Genomic DNA, 21,041 nt, shown 5'->3' with positions numbered 1-21,041 from the left:
AATTCTGCAGGAGCAGGTCGGATGCAGGAACATGGCCTGGGACTCTGACTTGGCCACTGATTGACAGTTTGGTCTTGGGCAGATTGCTTCAAGTTCTGAAAGTTCTCACTCATGCTAAGGTGCGGCCACGGATGTCTACCACACAGATGTGTTATGACGCTTCCAGGAACAGACAAAGAAGCATCACAGCACCTGTCTGTCAGGCCCAGGACCTGTTCTTTCCATGCTGACTTCACAATCTGCCAGTGTCCTTCCATCTGTAGCGTTCCTACCTAGTTTAGCCTAATAACCTGAGATTCCAAACTTTATTTTTTTCAAGAATGACATTTTTTGTTTGTTGTCATGGTCTGTCTATAGATCTTTTCTCTCGTATATGTTTCTTCGATGGAAACAATCACAAAATGAAATAAATAAATAAATGATTTAATGGGGTTTTAAGACACAGGTAGCCTATGTCATTTACCTTAAGAGTATCTTAAAATAGCATAAAGCTCTCAGAATTGAAAGGGATTTTTAGAATGTTATATGCCACTTTACATACCAAGAATGGCAACATTGTTTATTTGACTGAGTTAGCCTAAAGATCTGGACTGCATAGTGCCAACATTTATCATTTTGAGGACCATTATTAGCACATGGGGTGGTATCCACCTAAACATTGTTATAACTTAGGAGAAGGAATAAATAATATTCCTTTTCCTGATGTTAAGTAGCCTCTCTCTCTCTCTCTCTCTCTCTCTCTCTCTCTCTATCTCTCTCTCTCTCTCTCTGTCTCTCTGTCTCTCTCTCTGTCTCTCTCTCTCTCTCTCTCTCTCTCTCTCTCTCACACACACACACACACACACACACACACACTGACTTTATTTCTAAGTTTTTATCACTTTTTGGATTTTTACTTCTTTAACCAACAGATTTGCTTTGCATGATATAGGTTTCTGGAGTGAGGGAGATGAGGTTTCCGAATCTCAGAATGTTTTGACTACTGCTTAGTTAATCTCTTATCCAAACAAATGCTTAGGTTTTGTTCATTTGTATAATGGGAATGAAAACATTTCCCTTTTATGATTATTTTGTTTTGATGTTTAAGTGAGACATAGATGTTTAACAAATTTCTGACATACTTTCTTAATAAACATTAATATTTCCCTTCTTTACCTTTTAATAGGTATGTTGTTAGGATCTAATGAACTAACATGGTGTATAGTGAGAGGTGAAGAGTATAAAATTTGAATCAGACCTGGGTTCAATCTTAGATCTGCTGCTTATCAGCTGTGTGACCCTGGGTATTATTTAATCTATTAAAATAATATCTTCATTTGTAAAGTAGGAATAATAATTCTTACTCCATGCAGTTGTTGTGAGGTTAATGTGAAATGTATAGAAACTGCTCTGTATTAGACCTGTATTCACCAGACATTACTAAGCTATTACTAAAATGCTCTATTCCAATTATTATCTGCGGTCTAACTTCTATTCAGCTTCTCTCAAGATAGCTTCTAAACTAGATTGTAAGTTTCTGGAGGGTTAGGGACCAGATGTGACTCCTTTTTGAACTCTGTAGAACCACCTAGAATAGTGCCAAGTGTATTATGCCAGTGTTGGTTCAATGTCTGGCCAGTAGAATAAATGCATGAGAATTTTGGCCTACCCATCAAATTAATAGGTTTTTCAAGTGTAATGCCACAACAATTACATTATATGACTATAACCCTATGAAGGATTATGCACTTGGCTCACATTTGTATAATATCCATGAATTTATTCTGTACTTAGGCCATATCTACTGTATTACTTTTAAAAATGTGTGTGTGGCCCATCATGCGTGTCATGTAATATGTGCCACTATTTAGATGCACCTGACTTGTACTATATGCTCTCTAATGACTCCATGATGACTAGTTAAAAAGAAGAAAGTAAAATAAAAAGAGGAGGGAAAGGGAATTGAACATAAGCAAGTGGGGGAAAAAGGAGAATAATCAGGTTGAATAGATGCATTCCACCATGACTGTCTTGGTCATTGCTTTTCTAACTTTCATATATGGAATCTATTTTGTATCATTATTTTTTATTAAAATTTATTGGGGTGACAATGGTTAGTAAAATTACATAGGTTGCAAGTGTACAATTCTGTCATACATCATCTATATATCACATTGTGTGTTGTCGACGGACATTCCACCCTGAACGCACCCAATCTCGTCTGTATCATTACTCATGCTTTGGTTTGTGCTGTTTTAAAATATTATCTTCCTAAAATCATTATAGCTGCGATATACTTAAAGATATACTTTATCAGTGCATTAAAATTAATTATTTGGGAGCATGAAGGGTAATTTAAAAATATACTCTTATCTAACCAGGAAAAATAATTTCAGAAATCAATTTTAATATCTTTAAAATAAAGTAAAACACTGAAAAATTGTCAGTGCTTTTCAAAAATCTTACTTTTTTCTTCTTATACAAAAATAAAATGATGTTCTATACAATTTATCATTTGACGCACTATCTCCATGAGGTAGTTCTTACTTTACTCCTCATTGATAAGGAGAAAGATAAGAAATAGAGAATTGAATGATTTGTCTTAGAATGTCACAAAACATGAAAGAATTAGAATGGGACTTTAGGGTTTTAGGCTCTCCTTCCTGATTTATTATTTTGAGCCTTTTATGTTATCTGATTTATGAAGAAATTGAAAAGTAAACAGGTTTAGGATCTGATTGCTATGTATTAATTGTTTTCAGACCACAAGAGATGCAAGCTTCCAGTGCCTGTTATTATATTTAACATTTTTCTGTAAATCAGAGAGGCTTATTTTATCTAGTCTTAGTCAAATCAAATGTGATCCCTGTGCTTTTTCATTTGTGTTTAAAGATATAGCAAAAGTACACATTATTATAGTGTTTAGTGAAGTGAAAATTTGTATATGTTTGTATGAATGCCTAAAAGATTTGAAATAAAGGCAGTTAAATTCAAGAATACTAGGAAAGATAGCATGTGTTTTTCCCTACCATGCATTTGTGGCTTTTTTTTTGAGGGGGGGGACTAAAATTTCTGGTAGTCCAATAGTAAAGAATTTATTTAAAATTTTATAATTTCTCAGTTACTTTTATGTAAGGTACATAAAGAACATTTTTTCTTGGATAATACTATGTAAAATTAACAAAAATAAGAGGCTATTTTCTTATACTGTGTCCCCAATTTTAATCTTTTTTTCTCTCTTTGTTTTTATTTTTTTCTTAATTTAATTTTAGAGGGTTGCTGAAGTATCAAACTAATTTAGATACCCACCCTCCTGGCTGTGTTTATCTGAATGGATCCCGCTACCGGCATATTCACTTATCAGAGTATCTCTCAGAACAGTTTCATGAATCTTTTCCTGGAGGATTTTCAAAACCAGATGAGCTTACCCAGAACACATTTGTGAAGATTTGTATGGAAGAGCCCAGATTCCAAGCTAATTTTCCACAGGTCAGATTAATTTTGTGTTTGGTCTCTGCAAAGTCTATGTTTTCATATGATTGATCAATGGTGCATTTAAACATGTTTTTGAAGGTATATAAAATAATTATTCTTACAAAATTAAACATTTCAGGATGTCTCAATAGCAAGTTAATACTTATTGTTCCATTATAGGCAGCTGACAGTTCAAGGAGAAAGACCAATGATATTACAGAATATAGAAAATTCCTGCTTAACTGACCCTATAGTCTATGGTCATACTATGCATACTATGACACTGGTGCTTGCCACAAGAAAGATAGCAAAGATATTTTCCCTATCCATTGAGAAAAATAGGTTGACTAATAAAACAAATGAAAGAACTAATACTATTGATATTTATTATTATAGTATCATATATTATGGTACAATATTATATATGATAAATTATAATTGTAAAATCAGTTTATTGGCTGCTTAATATGATCAGCTAGGCACTGTGCTAAAATGCACTGTATGCATAATTTCATTTTTTCACAGTAATTCCTTGAAGTAATTTCTATCATTCTCAAATTTCTGATGAGGAAATTGTGGCTTAAATATATAAAATATTTTGACTACACTCTACAAACGGATACATGACATAATAAGAGTGCAAAACCAGGTCTTTGGCTAACATGCTTGCTCCTGGAAAACTTCTTCCCCAAATATCCAGCGAGTATTTTGATGAGGGCCCTGACCTTCCCTCTTGGCTATGGGAGCTGCCCATGTGGGAGTTACACCCTGTACTCACCCTTGGAAGTAGGGGAATAATAACGTCAAATGTCTGTTTTAAGAAGAGAAAGAGAGTAAATAAAAAAGAGTGTCAAACACAAGGTGAAGGAAGGAGACTAGACTTCGGGTGGTGAGCACACAATAGAGTAAATAGCTGTTTTCTTACAAAGTTGTGCATCCAAAATTCCTATAATGTTATTAACCAATGTTACCCCCATACATTTAATTTAAAAAAAAAGAAGAGAGAGGAGTGAAAAGGTAGAGTGATTTATAGACGACTTTGGAATGAGTGTGTTAGCCTTGTGTTTATTATTAATAATAATCCTGTCATTTTCTATTAAACTTCATGATTTTCCAAACTTTTATGGGTTTCACACAATGCTTTATGTTAGGCAGGGCAAGTATTGCCACTCCCGGTTTACTAATGTGGGATCTGATGCTCAAAGGGTAAGTGACTGTACCAAACTTGTAAGCCTGCTGCATTGCAGAGCTTGTCCTGGGATGTCGACCCTTCACACAGTGAGTGTCAAACTAAATGTCAGGAAGGGGCATGATCTGTCTGCCTAGAAGGAGGAAGTTCTGAAATAACTATGTAAATAAGGTTTAAAAAAGTGACCATTAAGACAAGTTTGGGTTGGTGGCCTCCACGTACTGAGGGAGATACAGTGTGCAGTTGTAGGAGAAGGGTTGGCCACACAGGCTTCTGCAATTCCCAGTTGTCCTGGGAACAGGGCTATCCCCTCTACCACACAGGCAAAACTGTTACGCTTTCCAAATTCTAAATATTATCTTCTTGTTCATATTGTGTTGATTGTGTAAAAGCAAGTAAACAACATGCCTACTGTATCCCATATTTAAAAACATGTGCACATATTACACATTGTGTGTACATTTTGTATATGTACATTATGTATTGAAATATCTAAGGTTTTCTTTTTTAAACAAACGTGGGACTGGTACATCTTTTATAAAAATCATCTTCAAATTTATTGGAGCTTTCAACTTTCCTTTGTCATTTTTAGAGAAAGGTATTGTTTATATGCATTCTATATTTGTTGTGTGCACAGAAGGATATATGAAACAATGTATGATTAACTGTTAATGGTAGTTATACCCTGGGCAATGGTTTAATACTAGGGTCTTAACATCACTTTCCCTTTTATTTTGTACTTTAACTCATCTTTGAATAAGTTGTAGTGAGTATTTGATTTTTCCCCTACTTTTTACATTTTATTTAATATAGCAGATTAATATATTATTACCGACATGTGTGAAATCAGCAGTTGGGCAGGATATAAAGATTCCTACAATACAATGAAAGTATTTCTTACACTGTATTTCAAAAATTCTCCATTAGACTTGGCTTTGGATTTCTGGACCTTTGTGCCTGTATTGTGCCGAAAGACTTTATAGGTGTATTCGGAGCAATAAGCCAGTGACCATCATCTCAGTCATAAGTCATCCCTCAGATGTTATGGAAATCCGAATGGTCAAAGAAAACTTTAAAGCAAGACCTGGCCAGGTGAGTCAGTGTTCAGCCACTTTTAAAATACCCTTTATCCTTATATAATTTTTTAAAATGAGCAGATGTACCATCATTGGAAAATTTGAACTTCTTTCTTGATCATTTAAAAATTATGTTTGTTGCTTTTTAGTATATTATTCTACATTGTCCCAGTGTGTCAGCATTAGAAAACCATCCATTTACCCTCACAATGGTAAGAAACTTGTTTTTTTTTTTGTTTTTTTTTATTTTCTAGAATGAAATGCATCTTTTCTTTTGTGTGTGTGTACTCCACATCATTCTATAAATCGTCTAGGCTATCATTCAAAATATACTTAAGTTTAAGTAAGCTATCATTTTACAAAGAAATATAATTATCCTTTAAGAAACTTTGTAACTGTTTATTACTTATTATTTTGTACCACTTTAAAATTCAGGAAGTGATATATCTAAAATTTATTAAACCTCATTGATTCAAACTGCAGAATATTTCCTTGATATTTACACTTTTCCTTTTGTAAAGTACATACCAAAATATAATATGTGTATGATTTTCTTTAGAGAGATTGAGTTTAAGAAAAAAGAGGGTACTCTGAGTTGACGTGGAAGCATAAGAAAATCCAGACAAGTTTAGAAAAGTCCAATGTAATTGGTACCCACGTTGTGTATGGAAAAGGAAAAGGAAAAGGAAAATAGAGTAAAAAAAATAAAGTGGAATAAATATTGGGTGCGGAGGGAGTCTAGCTAAATAATGACATCACCACATATTTTTAGCATGCTGTTTAACATTATGCGTTATAAAAATGGCACAAGCCCATTATAAAATGTAAACCATTTACAAGTAAACAAGATAAAATATGAAGGAACTTTTTCTCATTTTCTGCTTTTCCCATTTTTTTTTCTCCAGAGTTTGACATATATTCTTTCAGACATTTTCATATATACTTAGGCAGATGTAGGTATTTGGCATTTGTTTGCTGGATCGTTTGTTCTATAATTTTCTCTTTATTACTCAGCAAATATATCATGATCAACTTTCCAGGCTATTATATTTATGCATACCTTATTTTTTTAATGACTGCATAATATTTCACAGTAGGAAAGTACTGTGATTTATTTAATATTCTCCATTGATGAGGAGGATTAAGATTTTTATTCAATTTGTAATGAAGGTAACTGAGAACAGGGACCACATGTTTAAATATATACTTAAGATATGCAAAATAATTGAACAGATGGAGGGGGTCAGAAAAAGAATTGGTGTCAAAGTGCTGACATATGGGTTTGGGTTGTACTGGGATTGGAACCATTTTCAAACTTGATGTATTAGGCAAGTTGAAAACTTGGAAACCTTGGCCAACCTACATTTCTCCAGGGTAATGTTGTGATAAAAACAATACCATTCATAGATATGCTGTGAATTTAAATGAACTACTACATTAAAGCATGTAGAACAAAGCCTGGAACATAGAAAGTGTCAGGTACATGTAAACACATGTTAGCAATTACGATTTTTATTTTCAATGTGAGTTTTCCCCTTGAGGACGTGTACTTGTGAAGACAGCTAGGCCAGAAAAATCTATGTTTAATGGATAAAAGAAACAGAAAGTAAGTGTCAGATGAGTAGAGGAAAACCAGAAATTATTTATTCAATAGCAGTTCTTGAAAGGGAAAAAAAATGTTTTTGCTTCATTGCTCCAAATTTTGCACTCTGTCTGTATATAGAAAATTTATTTATTAATAAAGTAAAATTAATAATTAAGGAAAGGTAGTTTGTCATCTAGTGGAATAATTAATAGCATTCTATTTTATCAAGAAATATTGAAGTTCAGGAGTGCATTGGATGGAGACAAAGAAGTTGGATGCAGACATTCATCAATTTTTCTTTTCATCAGACCATCTGTGCACCACATACTGTGTATGGGCTTGGGAATGGTTTGTAGCCTTCCCAGGTTTTAGGGGATTACTAGCTGGTTCACTCATACTATCCCCAAAGGGAGTTTCTATTTTCATAAGAGGGAAAAGAGACGGCTGCCAGGAAATGAATTTGAGTTAGAGCAAACATTTCTAAGCTAAATTTTACATTATGTTATATTAATTTACTGTTGTTGACCTTAAACAAATAGACAGCCAGGTATCTCTCCAAAAAATGGGTTTATTCAGTAACAACAAATAATTGTGATTCAGGACATGTGGTCTAATGGTGAACCACATACAAGTCTAGAGAACAAAAGAAAGGGGGGATTCATAAAGGAAAGGTGGAGTTCAGAAGGGCAGTTGTAAACTAAGAGTCTCTTGGAGGAGACTGGGAGTCCAAAGTGTAGTGGCTTTTCACTGGATGACTTGTAACAGTCTTCCATTGGTTGAGTGATTGCCAGGTGAGGAAAAGATACTCCTTCTTCCTGCTGGGAGCAGTAGAGCAGAAAAACACTTTTCCTTTGGAAACTGAAAGTCCATCTCTTCCTGTTTGGGGGAGGTGACAATGGACAATAAGTGAAAGCTTCCCCTACAGGCCTCAAAATTGCAATTTAAATGAGGTTTCTGCTTATTAATCTTCACACTATCTTTTCCTGCCATTTCCTTTGTTTGTCCAATTATTTCTGTTTGGCACATACATGTAAATGCATGCTTCTCAAACATTTTCACTGGCTAGTTCCCTTAAAGGTTCTTTTGAAATAAAACAAAGAGAAACAAAGCAAAAAAATTCCAGTATGCTGAGTCCCACTAAAAAGTGTGTACACACCTCATCTTTGTCAAGGATAATAGTCCCTACTAATTAAATGCCTAAAAGATTTCCTTATAAACTTTGAAATACTATATTATTTGATCCTTAGTGTATTCCTATGAGATATGTATTATTACCTCTATATGATGCAGAAAATGTGACTCAAAGAGATTAAATAACATTCCCACAGTCACATAGCTAGTTGGTGACACAGGCAAGATACAGACACAAATCTGTCTGGCTGAAAGGTGTTGTTAGCTATCTGTCTCTTTCCTGCCTCACCCCTCATGGATGTTTAGGGCATTTGTATGTCTAAAACTTCTATTGCTTTTGTACACACTTTTTGTTGGTCAAATAACAACAAATGACCACTTAGGAGAGAGCTTTAATGAAACTATAAAAAAGTTATTTTCAAGAGAAATATGCAATTAAAAGTTGTGGATTGTCCATACTACTAAGCTCTTCAAGCATTGTGGAAAGTTAAAAGTCAAATAAATCCCCCTGCTAGAAAAAAGTCTAATACTTATTTTCATATATTGTACCAGTATAAAGAAAAATCAAATCTATAAAATATTCAGAGATCACCAATTCAGTAGTTTGAATTTCATCTCATTTAAAAAAATTAGATTAAGCTTTTAATACTGAAAATACAAAAAAAATAATAAGTACAAAAGATAAGGAACAGAAGCACTGTAGTATTTTTCACAAATTCTGTCAAGGTAAAGCTAAGTTTTGAATACTGATTTAATTAGAAAACCAAAGATTGGAGATTTAATTACTTAAGATGCGTCAGCATTTCTTAAACTTGACATTGGGTTTCCTACATAAGAATGAGGCAATAATTTGGTGAGCTTTCAGGAGAAGTTGTGATTGTTTTCTGCTATTGTACCTGCATTCTCTCAGGGCAGAACCAGCAGGCACATGTTTGCTGACAAAACTGATGGAAAGCAGAGGGAATTGTGTAGTGTTAGACTGTGGATTGGGAATCCTGGACAGTCTTGATTGGAGGCCTTGTTCCCCTGCCTATTAGTACTATGACATTGGACAAGATAATTAACATACTTACTTTTGGTTTGCTTTTTAAATAAAATGTGCATAATAATAGTAGCTTCTCTATGGAGTTACTCTGAATATGAATTAAAAAAATATAACCAACTGTGCAGCATGGTGCTTGAGCTATAGTAAGTTCTCAGTAGGTGGGAAGTTGTTATCCAACGTCTTGTCCATATTTCACCTTTCAACATTTGTTGACATCTCTCCATTGTTTATGATTTACTCCCCATGTCACCTTTGCTATTGGGGTTTGCATTTTTATTTGTTATGGTTGTTTCAGATAATGAGTGTAGAATCAAGACAGGATTAAACTGAAATTTATTGTTATTTTTACTCATTCTGCAGCATGTGGTAACTGACTAAGCTCTGGACACAGACTGGTTTAGAAACATTTGGGGGGACTGATGATTTATTTGCCTTTTGTGGTTTATTAGCCATTAGGATGAATGACGGACCTTTATTGGCTTCAAACCTTGGTAGAATTTTCCATGTTGTTCTTCAGCTATGTAGTGGATCTCTAAAAGTGTTTTCCAGCTATGCTCTGTAATTACCAAAGTTTGAATTTTCTACAAAAACACATTTCTGTTAAGACATGCACTCACCTGATTTAGGTATATAAATCGGATATGATTTTTAAAAGCCTGAATTTACGAAAGCATGAAACCTACTGCTTACTACAAAATATAGCATCTCCTAGTATTTAACTGAAGTAGATATTAATTATGCTCATTAATATTTTTCATGGATTCTCAAAGAATAATGCACAATCTGCTGTTTTGTGGTCGTTATAGATTAAAGTTTACATAAATATCTCTATATCCTTTCATTATTATTTTTATCCAGAAGTACACGTGTGCTTTCCTGACATCTGTATTCTAAGTTGTGTGATTCATTATTTTTAAGCTTGGATAACCTGATTTCACGTATTTTTCCATGAGTCAGAGGCAAGTGTAACTGTTAGTTTGTTGCTGTCTGTGCTTTTACATAGCATGCCTGCACTTGCCATCATTTTTATTCTTTGTGTTTTTAATCTCTCAACCAGTCACTTGGGAATAGTCTTTCCAGTTTTCAGTGAAAAACAGACAAGAATGGCCCTGGATCTCTTAAAAATTGGAAATATTTTTGTTTTGTTTTGTTTTTATTTATTGAATTCCATGAGTTTAAATATAACCAGGAAATCTTCATTAGCTGTTCAGATCTTGGGTCTTGCTCTTATCTAATTCTTCAAAATAGTTTTTCTCTAGGGTTTCACAAATCTTTTGCTTGTTCAGCTTAAAAACTCAGGTGGATAGATGGCACATTAGCAAGGCAACAATGTGTCTTCACCACTGACCAGACAAAGTGATGGAAATAGCCCCAGAAGGTCTCAAATACCCATGAAACATTAACAGGACAACTGAAGTCTCTGAAAATTAACTATCATCTAATTGCTCCAGTTTGGCTTTTTTTCCAGGGGAAGGAAAATATTTCTTCAGTGCCCAATGAGAGCCTGCATGATAAATATGAACTTAAGTAGGTCATTGTATTCAGATCAAACCTGCATTGTAGTATTAAACTTGATTTATTCAATATATATTTTTGGATGCTTCCTTTCACCTAGGTACCAAAGAGAAAATGATGGATAAAAGCCTTTTCTTGACTCACATCTCCTTCCAGCCTTTCCCCCATTTCTTAATTCTTTAGTTCCTTTCCTCTCATTCTCTCGTAAATCCACCAATTTTTGTCAATAGCACTCTACTAAAACATTTCCAAGGTCAACAATGACCATGTTATTGCAGAGTCCAGTGGCCATTTTCCAGTTCTCAGTGGCCTTGACCTCTTAGTAGCATTTGCCACAGCTGATCACTTGCTTTAGTCATTTGCTTTTTTCATTTTGCTTCTACAACATCCACTTACCTTTTTTTTTTTCTGCCTAATTTTCTGGCTACTTTTAGCCCTCCACCCTCTTTTTTCTGTTCCTTGTCATCCCCATGACCTCTAAATATCACAATACTGCAGTGTCCATTCCTTGAGTCCCCTTTCCTGTCTAGCTAAACTTGTTGCCCTAGTGATTTTATCCAATCTTATTGGTGCATCTCTAGGCTATTATCTCCCGAATTTATATTTCCAGCTCATCCACCAACTCCAAAATTCAGATTCACATATCCAATTGTCTACCAGCAGCTTCCACTTGGCTGTCTAAAGAACATCTTCAGTTAACGTTTTAAAATTGAAATCTTAACCTTCAACCTCCCAGACATATTCCACTCACAGTCTTCCCCCACTTCAGTTAGTGCCAACTCCATTGTCCAAGTTGCTCCGGCTAAAAACCTGGACATTAATCTTGACCTTTATCCTTTTAAGAAAATATAGTCAATAATCTGTCCACAAATTTTCTTAGCTTTACCTTCAAAGTATGTTCACAATGTCCATAGCACCCTCCCTGGTCCAATCAACTACCATCTGAATAGTCTCCTAATTGGCCTTGCTCTGTCTGCCCTTACTCACCTCTCAGGTAATCTTAAGAAGTAACCAGGATGATTATTTTAAGATGAAAATCAGATCATGTCATTTCTCTGTTTAAAAACCAGGCATTTTTTACTCTCTGTTATACTTGATATATACTGACTTATGTGTGTGTGTGTGTGTGTGTGTGTGTGTGTGAGAGAGAGAGAGAGAGAGAGAGAGAGAGAGAGAGAGAGAGAGAGAGAGAGAGAGAGAGAGAGAGAGAGAAGAGAGAGAAAGAGAGGATGTCAGAGGTTAGTGAGGCTGGAATATACTAAGAAAAAGGAAGAAGGATAGGAGATAATATCAGAGAAGGTCCTGAGGGGTCAGATTATGTGGGGTTTAGAGAACATTGCCGAGGCTTTGGCTTTTACTTTAAGTCATGAGAAAGCCACTGGAAGGTTCTGGATAGAGGAATGACATGATCCAGCTTACTTTTTAGCAAGGTCATTCTGGCTGCTATGTTAAGATTAGATGAAGGGGAGCAAGCAGGAGCAGAAGAAAGGAGACCAGTTAGGGGGCTGTTATGGTCATCCAGTTGAGGTATGAGGAAGGCTTAGACCTGGGTGGTGACAGTAGAGCTGGTGAGGAGTATCGGATTCTTAACATATTTTAAAGTTAAAGTTAACGGGATTTCTTTATAGACTGGGTATGGAATGTGAAAGAAATAGAAGAGTCAAGCTTATTGTCAAAGATTTTGGTCTGAGCAACTGGAGCTGCATTACTTGAGATAAGGAAGGCTCTGGTGAGAACAAGTTCTAATAAGATTTGTAGAGCTCAGTTTTGGATAGGTAAGTTTTAGATGGTGCTTGGTGAGCTTTTTAAAAATGTTGGCTGAGGAAACGAATAGCATGTCAGCCCTATTTCCACTGTACCAGTTATTGCTGCAGCTAGAGCCATTTTTGTCTCACCTCTACCTGTCTTTGGGTTTGAGGAAGAGTAGTTGCCTGGTTTGAGACTGGAGTGAGGTGAATCTAGCGGTCAAATTATCCCATATCCCCTTCTTTTTTAAAATCATGAGACCAGCCCAGCTCCCTTCTGTTTTCTCTGAGACCTAAGATTTCCCAGTGTTGTGAGGGAAAGATAGACTTGCTTCTTAAGGTGATCCTCTTTTTGAAGGTAGTGAGATTTCAGCTTTGTATGTTTTTTTCAGTCAGTTTCAAACCACTGCGTAATCCACATTTCACCTTTCAAAATTTGTTGATACCTCTCCATTGTTGTTAGTGCTCCCCATGTCACCTTTTCTATTGTGGTTTGTATTTTTATTTCTCTAAACTATCATTTTAATATGTTGATATTTTGAGGGAGTTGAGACAAATTCATACATTTTATCAAAGTTAGTAAAAATCCATTTACATACTCCTCCAGGATCTTTCTGTTTAATACTGAGTATATTTTCATCATGCAAATATACAAGTAAGCACTGTTTTATCCATCAAATAAACAAGTAAACATTAAAATACAATTTTTGTCAAAATGTTTAGAGCCACTATGCTACATTAATTATGATGGATTCTATGCTTTTGGCTCATTACTGGTATCTCCTCTCTTACTTTTAGAACAATCTTCATTTGTGAAATTACATGAGCTCCTAGTATAGTCTGTGGACTGTTTTGGATACTCAATACACATATTTTGAATGTATGAATAAATTACACAAAATTAAAGAGGTAGACAATAATACAGGGCATAAAAATCAAATAATTTGGGGATATAAGGAAGTGAGGAATTTTCATGGCAGGGAAAATAAGGATTTCTTCATGAAAGTGGTGGCATTTGAGAGGCCTAAAAGAATTCCTAGGGTTCAGTATAAGAAATGGGATTTAAGTCATTCTAAATGAGTAAATTGGTAAGTGGAGAAATGAAAGGACTGGAAAATGTGTTAGTTGATCTGTATTGGTTTAACTGGGTTAGAGTGAATCAAGGAGATACATGGATCATAAAGTTGGAGAGTTTGGAACAGATGCGATTGGCCATAGACTATAGGAAAAAAAGATTGTGGGTGTTTTCCTTATGGAGGCTCAAAAGGTTAATCAATAGGATATTGCTGTGATCAGACACTTTCTTTGTTAAGGTTATTTGAAAGGACTTGAGAGTTGATTGAATGCTGGCAGGAAGAGAAATACCCGATATTACGCTGAGATTTGAGCCTTTGTTCTGATAAGGAAGGGGAAGGTCTGTGTCCAGACTTAGGTGAATGAGAAAGGGAAGTTAACTTGGGAAGTATGATAACAGATATTTTAGATATATTACATTTCGAGTGAATTTCAGGTGGAAATGTCTTGCAGTAGTAGGAAATATGAAACTAGAGCTTTGGAAATGTTAAAAATAAAGATCTGACGATAATGATTAAAGGACATTATGTTCTGTGTGATCATTTTCTGTGGTTTAGTAAATTTCACAACAAACGTATTGTGGCTTTTAAATTCATTTTCCATGTTGAATAAATCCTTGTGCAGTGACATCATTTTTACATTTAGTTCCCAAATGTAAGATGATTACATAATATCTGTTTATATTTTTGTCAGACTGTTATAAAAGTATTAGTCTTTTGAGCACATTAAAAACCCCAAACCATAATGGACAAATGATTTGAAGGACAAAGTTATTTTTTTTTCTCCAGGATAGAAAAGTATACATTTCTCCAGATCTGTTGTCACAAATTCTGTTGCTGTATTGTTTTCTCTTTAAAGTAGGTGATGTGTATTCTTGTACTTATATTAAGGTCAACATGAACCAAACACGAACCGTTTTCTTCATCTAAGAAACTTAAGTGAGGCTAAGTTTTAATGTTTATTTTTAAGTAAAACTCAGCAATGTTTACTTTTAAATTTAACTTTTAAAATATTTAAAATTATAAACATCACAAAGGCTAACAATAAATTAAAAAAAACAGATGTGTATGGAATTTCTTATTTTCTGTCTTTAATTTTACGTATCGAAAGTCAATAGAGTACTATATATTCTTTTCAACATATTTCTATATATAGAAGAAACACTAATATCTGTTTTTATTTTAATAATGTGAACTTAACTACACATATTATCTTGCAAATTTTTAACTGAAAAAATATTATAAGCATATTTCTTTAGTAATAGTCTAGGTAAAACAAGGTAGCCATAGATATTTATACTTTATTATTTCTTCCCTTTTAGAAGTTTTCTAAGCACTCTTAAAAAGACAGTGAAGAAACATTTAAGAATCACTTCACTGTGCTTTAAACAGCAAATCTGAACAGTATTTGTACAGAGTCACGAAAATGTGATTCTAAGATCTTCAGTCATTGTTTCAAACCTCACATGCTGAAGCCATTTGTGTTTTATTCTGTGCAGTCCCCCTTCAAATTTGTGGTGATATGGTTGGGCAAAGACTATGTAAAAATCTGTCTTCTTATTTCTTAGCTAGTTTGAGGAAGTATCAGTAACTTAGAAAGTCATCATTCCCAAGATTATGAGAGAAACAATATTGTGATTTATCTGTTTACAACCAGATCAGCCTTAAAAGCTACACTGATGCATTTGGACAGCTCTTAAAGAGGAAGGTTTATAGGCTCATATAAGACCTGAGAAGATGTTAAACATCATGTGTAATTATCTTTTATAATGTCCGCACTGAAAGAATAGAACAGAGAGATATGAATACTTGGCAAAAATGTATGTTTTCCTTCAGAATACATTATGAGATTAAGTAAAGCCAGGTGCACACTCAGCTATACAAAGACAAAACTTTTTGCTCCTTATTCTGGTATCTTCTTGGCTTAGATCTTCTTTTCATAACCTAACACAATGAGGTAAACATCAAGCAACAAGTGGACAATCAGATTGGCAGCTTAGAATACTGTTGAGATTCTTGCTTTCTGCAAACTACAACTTTTACTGGATAGAGGCTCTGGCCTGCCTTAAGTAGTATGAAGTAAAAATGGCAGGTGGTTTTTACAGATTATACAATCTTATTTGGAGACTTACTAATGACAAACCTGATTAATGTCAGAGTTATTAAAAGACCAGAATTTAAATGAAATAATTAAATATTAGTCATAATTATAAATGAAATATTTTAATAGTGTAAATAATATTTAAATTATATATTTATTTTTCCTGGAATTTGTTAGGATTTGAGGTATATGATATCTGGAGATACAAATACATTAAAATTACTAGTCTCTATTTTTTCCTTTGTGGTTCCAAGCTGTGTCCTCTTAAATATCTTAACTCAAACGATATTTAAGCAAGATTTGTAGTTTGATGTAATATACTAGCAGTTTTACACCGTGTATATTATATTGTTTTGTATAAATGCTTATGGGTGTTTAGAGAAATGTATATTGTCATATTGACTGGTTGAAATTCCTTTTCTTCTTCCATTAATGAATATCTATACACATTTTTAGTCCATTACTTCTTATTTTCTGTTGATTTTGGGTATTTGCTAAGAATAGAAGTTGTAATTCAAGTATACCTGGTAATATATAATTATTATTCAGAATTGATTCTAGTATTTATTTTTTTAGTGTCCTACTGAAACCAAAGCAACATTTGGGGTCCACCTTAAAATAGTAGGAGACTGGACAGGTATGTAGAACATAGTTTTAAGATTCATGCTTTGAAAATAATGGGTCGTGCAATAATTTGATTGTGTTTAAGTAGTGGAATTACCAGCATGTATATAAATCTGTATATGTTCTTAAACTAGTTTGTTTTCTTTCTTCCCTTGTATAGTTTTGACATTTATGTTTTCTTCTTAAAAAATGCATTTTAAGAATTGGAATATCTTGGATATTAGTAATTTTGAATCACATATTGTTCACTGTGTTTGCAAATCAAAGGTTTCCACCTACTTGTCAGAGGTACTGGCAATAGTGGGAACACTAAAATGTGTTTTTTAGAAAACATGATTTTAAAATCAGTGGTAGGTTTTACTCTCAAAATAATCAACACTTGGGATTAATATCACAAAAATTTTCCAGTTCTTGCATGACCTTTCGTGTGGTATTATCAACTCCACAACATGTTTGGAATAGTGGTCATTTTTAATAGTAGGTCTATTGGTGGTAATATCTTACTCATTTATTCTATAAATACTTTTTTTTATTATCTGAGAGGGTGTCTTAAGAGTTCTGAGTGAATAAAAGAAACATTATTCATTCTTACATTCCCTTGACCCGACAGAGAGACTGACAAGTGAGTGTTCAGTAAATGTTAGCTTGTTGATGGGTTATTTAGGTGATTACTCAGAGGAAAGGACACAAGAATAAACATGAATACAAATGTAAGTAAAAGTAATTTTTAATTGAATGCTATGCTAGGATTTGGTTTGTGAAAAGTACAGGGAATCAGTAAAAGATAGAATCAATGTAGTCTAGGGCTGTAAGAGAAGCTTCACAGAGAAGACAGAATTTGAGCTGAACCTTGAAAATAAGGCAAATGAGGAAAGAAGTAGGTCATTGAAGTGAAATTCACAGCGTTGTCAAAAATCAGGGAATGATTAAACCATATTTAAGAAGGGTGAGTCAATCAGCCTAGCAGAAGCAAAGATTTTTGTTTTAGGGAGTTGTATGGAAAAGCCATTTAGGGTCAGCTTGGTGAAAGTCTTGACTGACTCAATTAGATAACAGAATAACGTAAAGATACTAGGGAACCTTTGAAGGATCTGCAACATCATAACGAAAATAGTATTAATAACTTGATATTTGGATTGATTAGAATCAAGGGAAGACTTATTGGTGCTGGAAAGGCGAGAAGAGGAAGACAGAGAAGAGGAGTTGGTTCAGGAGTGGGGATGGAAACTGGGAAATAGAAAGAGTGGATCTATAAGCACAGATTGAGAAGTTAACATTAGAAAGGAAGAGCTGATTCCTATAAAAAATCAGGAAAGGACAAGATATTGTATAGCAAGAAAGAAATATTTTAGGAAGAAGGACTGTTGAAAGAGCTATATCATACAGTTAAAAAATAATAGTATAAAATTATTTGTGCATAGGAAAGGCAGCCACCTTGGAATTGGAGATGTGAATAAAATGGAAAAAAAAATGCAACATAGGATCTCTCTCATGGACAAACCAATGAAATTAATCAAATGATCTGTGAGCAGTAATCACCTATTGGAATCATGAAAAATCAGGCTTAAATAGATATTGTTCATGTGATAGTATTCAAAAAAGACATGGTAGTCCATTGTTAGAAAAACACTCATGTAGTTTGGAAATAGTAGTTCTCATGATAGCTAGTTGACATAATAATAATTGTTTTGCACCATTTGACAAGTAAAGAGTGAGGAAAGCTCTTCTCTAGTAAGAATCTCAATATAGTAAGAATTAACTTCAGCAATGAAAGCTAATTGACAGAATTCTACATCTGAGGGGAAACAAGCACAATGAAGATATAATTAAATTCAACAGAGAAAGCAAAAACTTCTTCATGATGGTTTATTGTTACGGAGTTTCTTTATCAAGTTATTTTCTATTGTCAGTAACTCATTAAAATAACATGATTTATTTTAATCTCCATTAGGAACACCTAATAGTTCTAATTTTATCCTCTTATTTTATGTACTATGCCATTGAGGGAGAAGCAAGATCATTCTATTCACAGATAAGTTCCAGTCAGATGCTTTTCAACCAATAGAACTTACTGGTTGTTGACTTCAAATGTTTGTTGATTTTGGGGGAAAAAGTGTTAGCCTTTCATGCAGAGAACCCCTAAATAAATCTATCACTATCTGGCAGTTGAGTTAACAACAACAATAACAACAACAACAACAACAACAACAAGAAAACAGTTTAGCTGTTTTAAAACAATAGACTTACAATTATGGAAGGAAAAATGGGAATATTATTCCTGAGATCAAGGATCACTGGTTTTTATTTTGAAAAAAAAAAAATTAAAACTCTGTATTAAGAGCAGTAGGTATAGGAAATATCAAAGAGGTGCTTAAGAATTTGAATATCAGAGGTTTACTTTTTCAAACTGGCTTAGAGATATTTTACAGTGACTTGTTCTTCCCTGAAATATGTTCTGCCTGGACAAGTCTAATGAACGGGTTTAAGACCGCCCCCCCATTCATGATTTTTCAAAGACTGATAAATTATACCCAACTGTGGAGTGTCTAAAAAGCACATGAAACAGCTACAGGACAAGGAGGCATTACAGTGTCTTACATTTGTTGTCTAGCTTTTTATTTTACTTGGGCTTCTAGTCGCATCTCCTAAGTATGTGAAAGACTCATGAAAGTTTGGAAGACTCTTTAAACCTCTTAAACACAATTCAGTTTTTCTGTGAAATGATGCTAGTGGAGAGGGGTGAAGTGAATTACCCAAGTAGATTTCTCTTTGAATTGAATTAATATTTTGTTGTTCTTCTAGAATCAGTCATGCTTTACAATTTGAAATATATGATCACAAATTGTATATTGCCTTACTTATCATTCTAACTCTCCAAAATGTCTTGTTATTTTCTTCGTAGATATCATTACAATTGAATAATGTCAGTGAAATATTACACCATTGGTTATTTTAGTGGTCTAAATAGCAGCTTACTGTAGAAAGATTTGAGTTGTATTACAAAAGCATTATATGCCTAATATCCAATATAATTAATTTAAACAATTTTTGTCATTGTTCCATGCAATAATTAGTGGATTGACAATAACTAGATAAACATGCAACAGAGCTCACTTTATATATCATGTAAGAGCTTTCCCTTGAATCTTGGGTATCAATTACCATACTGTCTATTGGCAAGTCTTACTACAAACAGAAGATAAGGTTAACTTAGAGGATTCAAAATAGGAAAACAAGGCTGTATAATATGGATTTGCCTTGATCAAATTGTTAATGGGAGTCTCGATTCTTCTTGCTGACTCAGTGAAGAATCAATGGTCAGCAGATTAATATGCAGGCATGGTTTCTTAGTGATACATTATCAGGGAAGAGAACAGGCCTAACTGAGGTGGGACAGTGGGGGAGAAAGAGAGGGAGGGAGGGAGGGAGGGAGGGATGGAGAGAGAGAGAGAGAGAGAGAGAGAGAGAGAGAGAGAGAGAGAGAGAGAGACCCCTTGTCCCAAGGATTTGTAATTTGCTGGGCCGGGGTAGGGAGTTACATATTTATTTGGTAGAAAAGTGATACATGCTTTTCCATAGGAGGGCGTGACCAGACCACCTCATATCATCTGTTGTTGTAAAAACAGATACTGTGGCTGGAGGCAGTTAATCAAAACTAGTTATGAGCTTTTTCTGTAGGCACTATGGACTCCCTTCCACCTCTCCTCCTTCTCCTACATTTTCTAACTTCTATCTGACAAAGTGATACATTGATATTCACAGTACAAGTCATCTTAGGTAAGCTTTAGTTAAAGGCTGAAATGAAAAAGAGGTGATAACTCTCTCTCTCTGTTCTAATTCTATATCACTGTATTAGACAGGAATGTTTGATTATGAAAAGATTAAAACAGAATATGTACAATGTATTTAAAGTTTATTTTTCCATTTTGGAGAACTACTTGTAAGTCAGATATTGACTACACTAAAAGTTATTATTTTGTAATGACAACATATTTTGGAAGAATTATGACATCCACCTTATTACTATTTATATCTGTGAGTGACTTTTGGTTCCTGCAAACAAGTAAAAACATAAAAATACTCCTTATTAAACACTTAGCTTGTTTTTAAGGATATGCCGAAAGAGGAGATCCAAAAACTAAGTTTGAGCATATTGACTTCTCTGAAGAACACAAATCATATTTGAATATGTGAACCATTATAGGTTTTACAATAATTCATGTTACACAGTGTAAACTTTAGTCTAAACCCTAATAAATATGTATTATCAATGACAACATCTACAAAGGAGTGACTGGAAATACTGTTTTTGTTGCTATGACTAGCAAATTATAATGGTTACTCATTTGTGGAAGATAACATTGCTATTTTGGCTAACAGGTGTTTATTAAATACCTTCTATGTGCTAGATTCTTTAATCGTTTCTGGAGATACAGCATTGGCCAAAACAGAAAATATCCCCATTCTCATAGAAACTAGTATTCTAGTCAGTAGAAACCTCCAA

At 34.0% G+C, this 21,041-nt stretch overlaps 1 protein-coding gene across 6 annotated transcripts in view; it reads left to right on the top strand.

The window, feature by feature from the left end:
• Positions 1-21,041, top strand: part of NOX4 (NADPH oxidase 4) — a 160,200-nt gene that overhangs the window by 65,086 nt on the left and 74,073 nt on the right. For 5 of the 6 annotated variants that reach the window (XM_081064752.1, XM_081064749.1, XM_081064751.1 and 2 more), the window contains 4 exons: positions 3,252-3,468; positions 5,570-5,734; positions 5,868-5,930; positions 16,490-16,550. In XM_081064752.1, the coding sequence (XP_080920878.1) occupies positions 3,252-3,468; positions 5,570-5,734; positions 5,868-5,930; positions 16,490-16,550 (506 nt within the window). The remainder of the gene's footprint in view (positions 1-3,251; positions 3,469-5,569; positions 5,735-5,867; positions 5,931-16,489; positions 16,551-21,041) is intronic. The other variant, XM_081064750.1, reaches the window with a different exon arrangement.

Source organism: Rhinolophus hipposideros (genome assembly GCF_964194185.1).
Source record: "Rhinolophus hipposideros genome assembly, chromosome: 10".
NCBI lineage: Eukaryota > Metazoa > Chordata > Mammalia > Chiroptera > Rhinolophidae > Rhinolophus > Rhinolophus hipposideros.
Note: the sequence above shows the minus strand (reverse complement) of the source record. Positions and strands in the feature narration are given on the sequence as shown.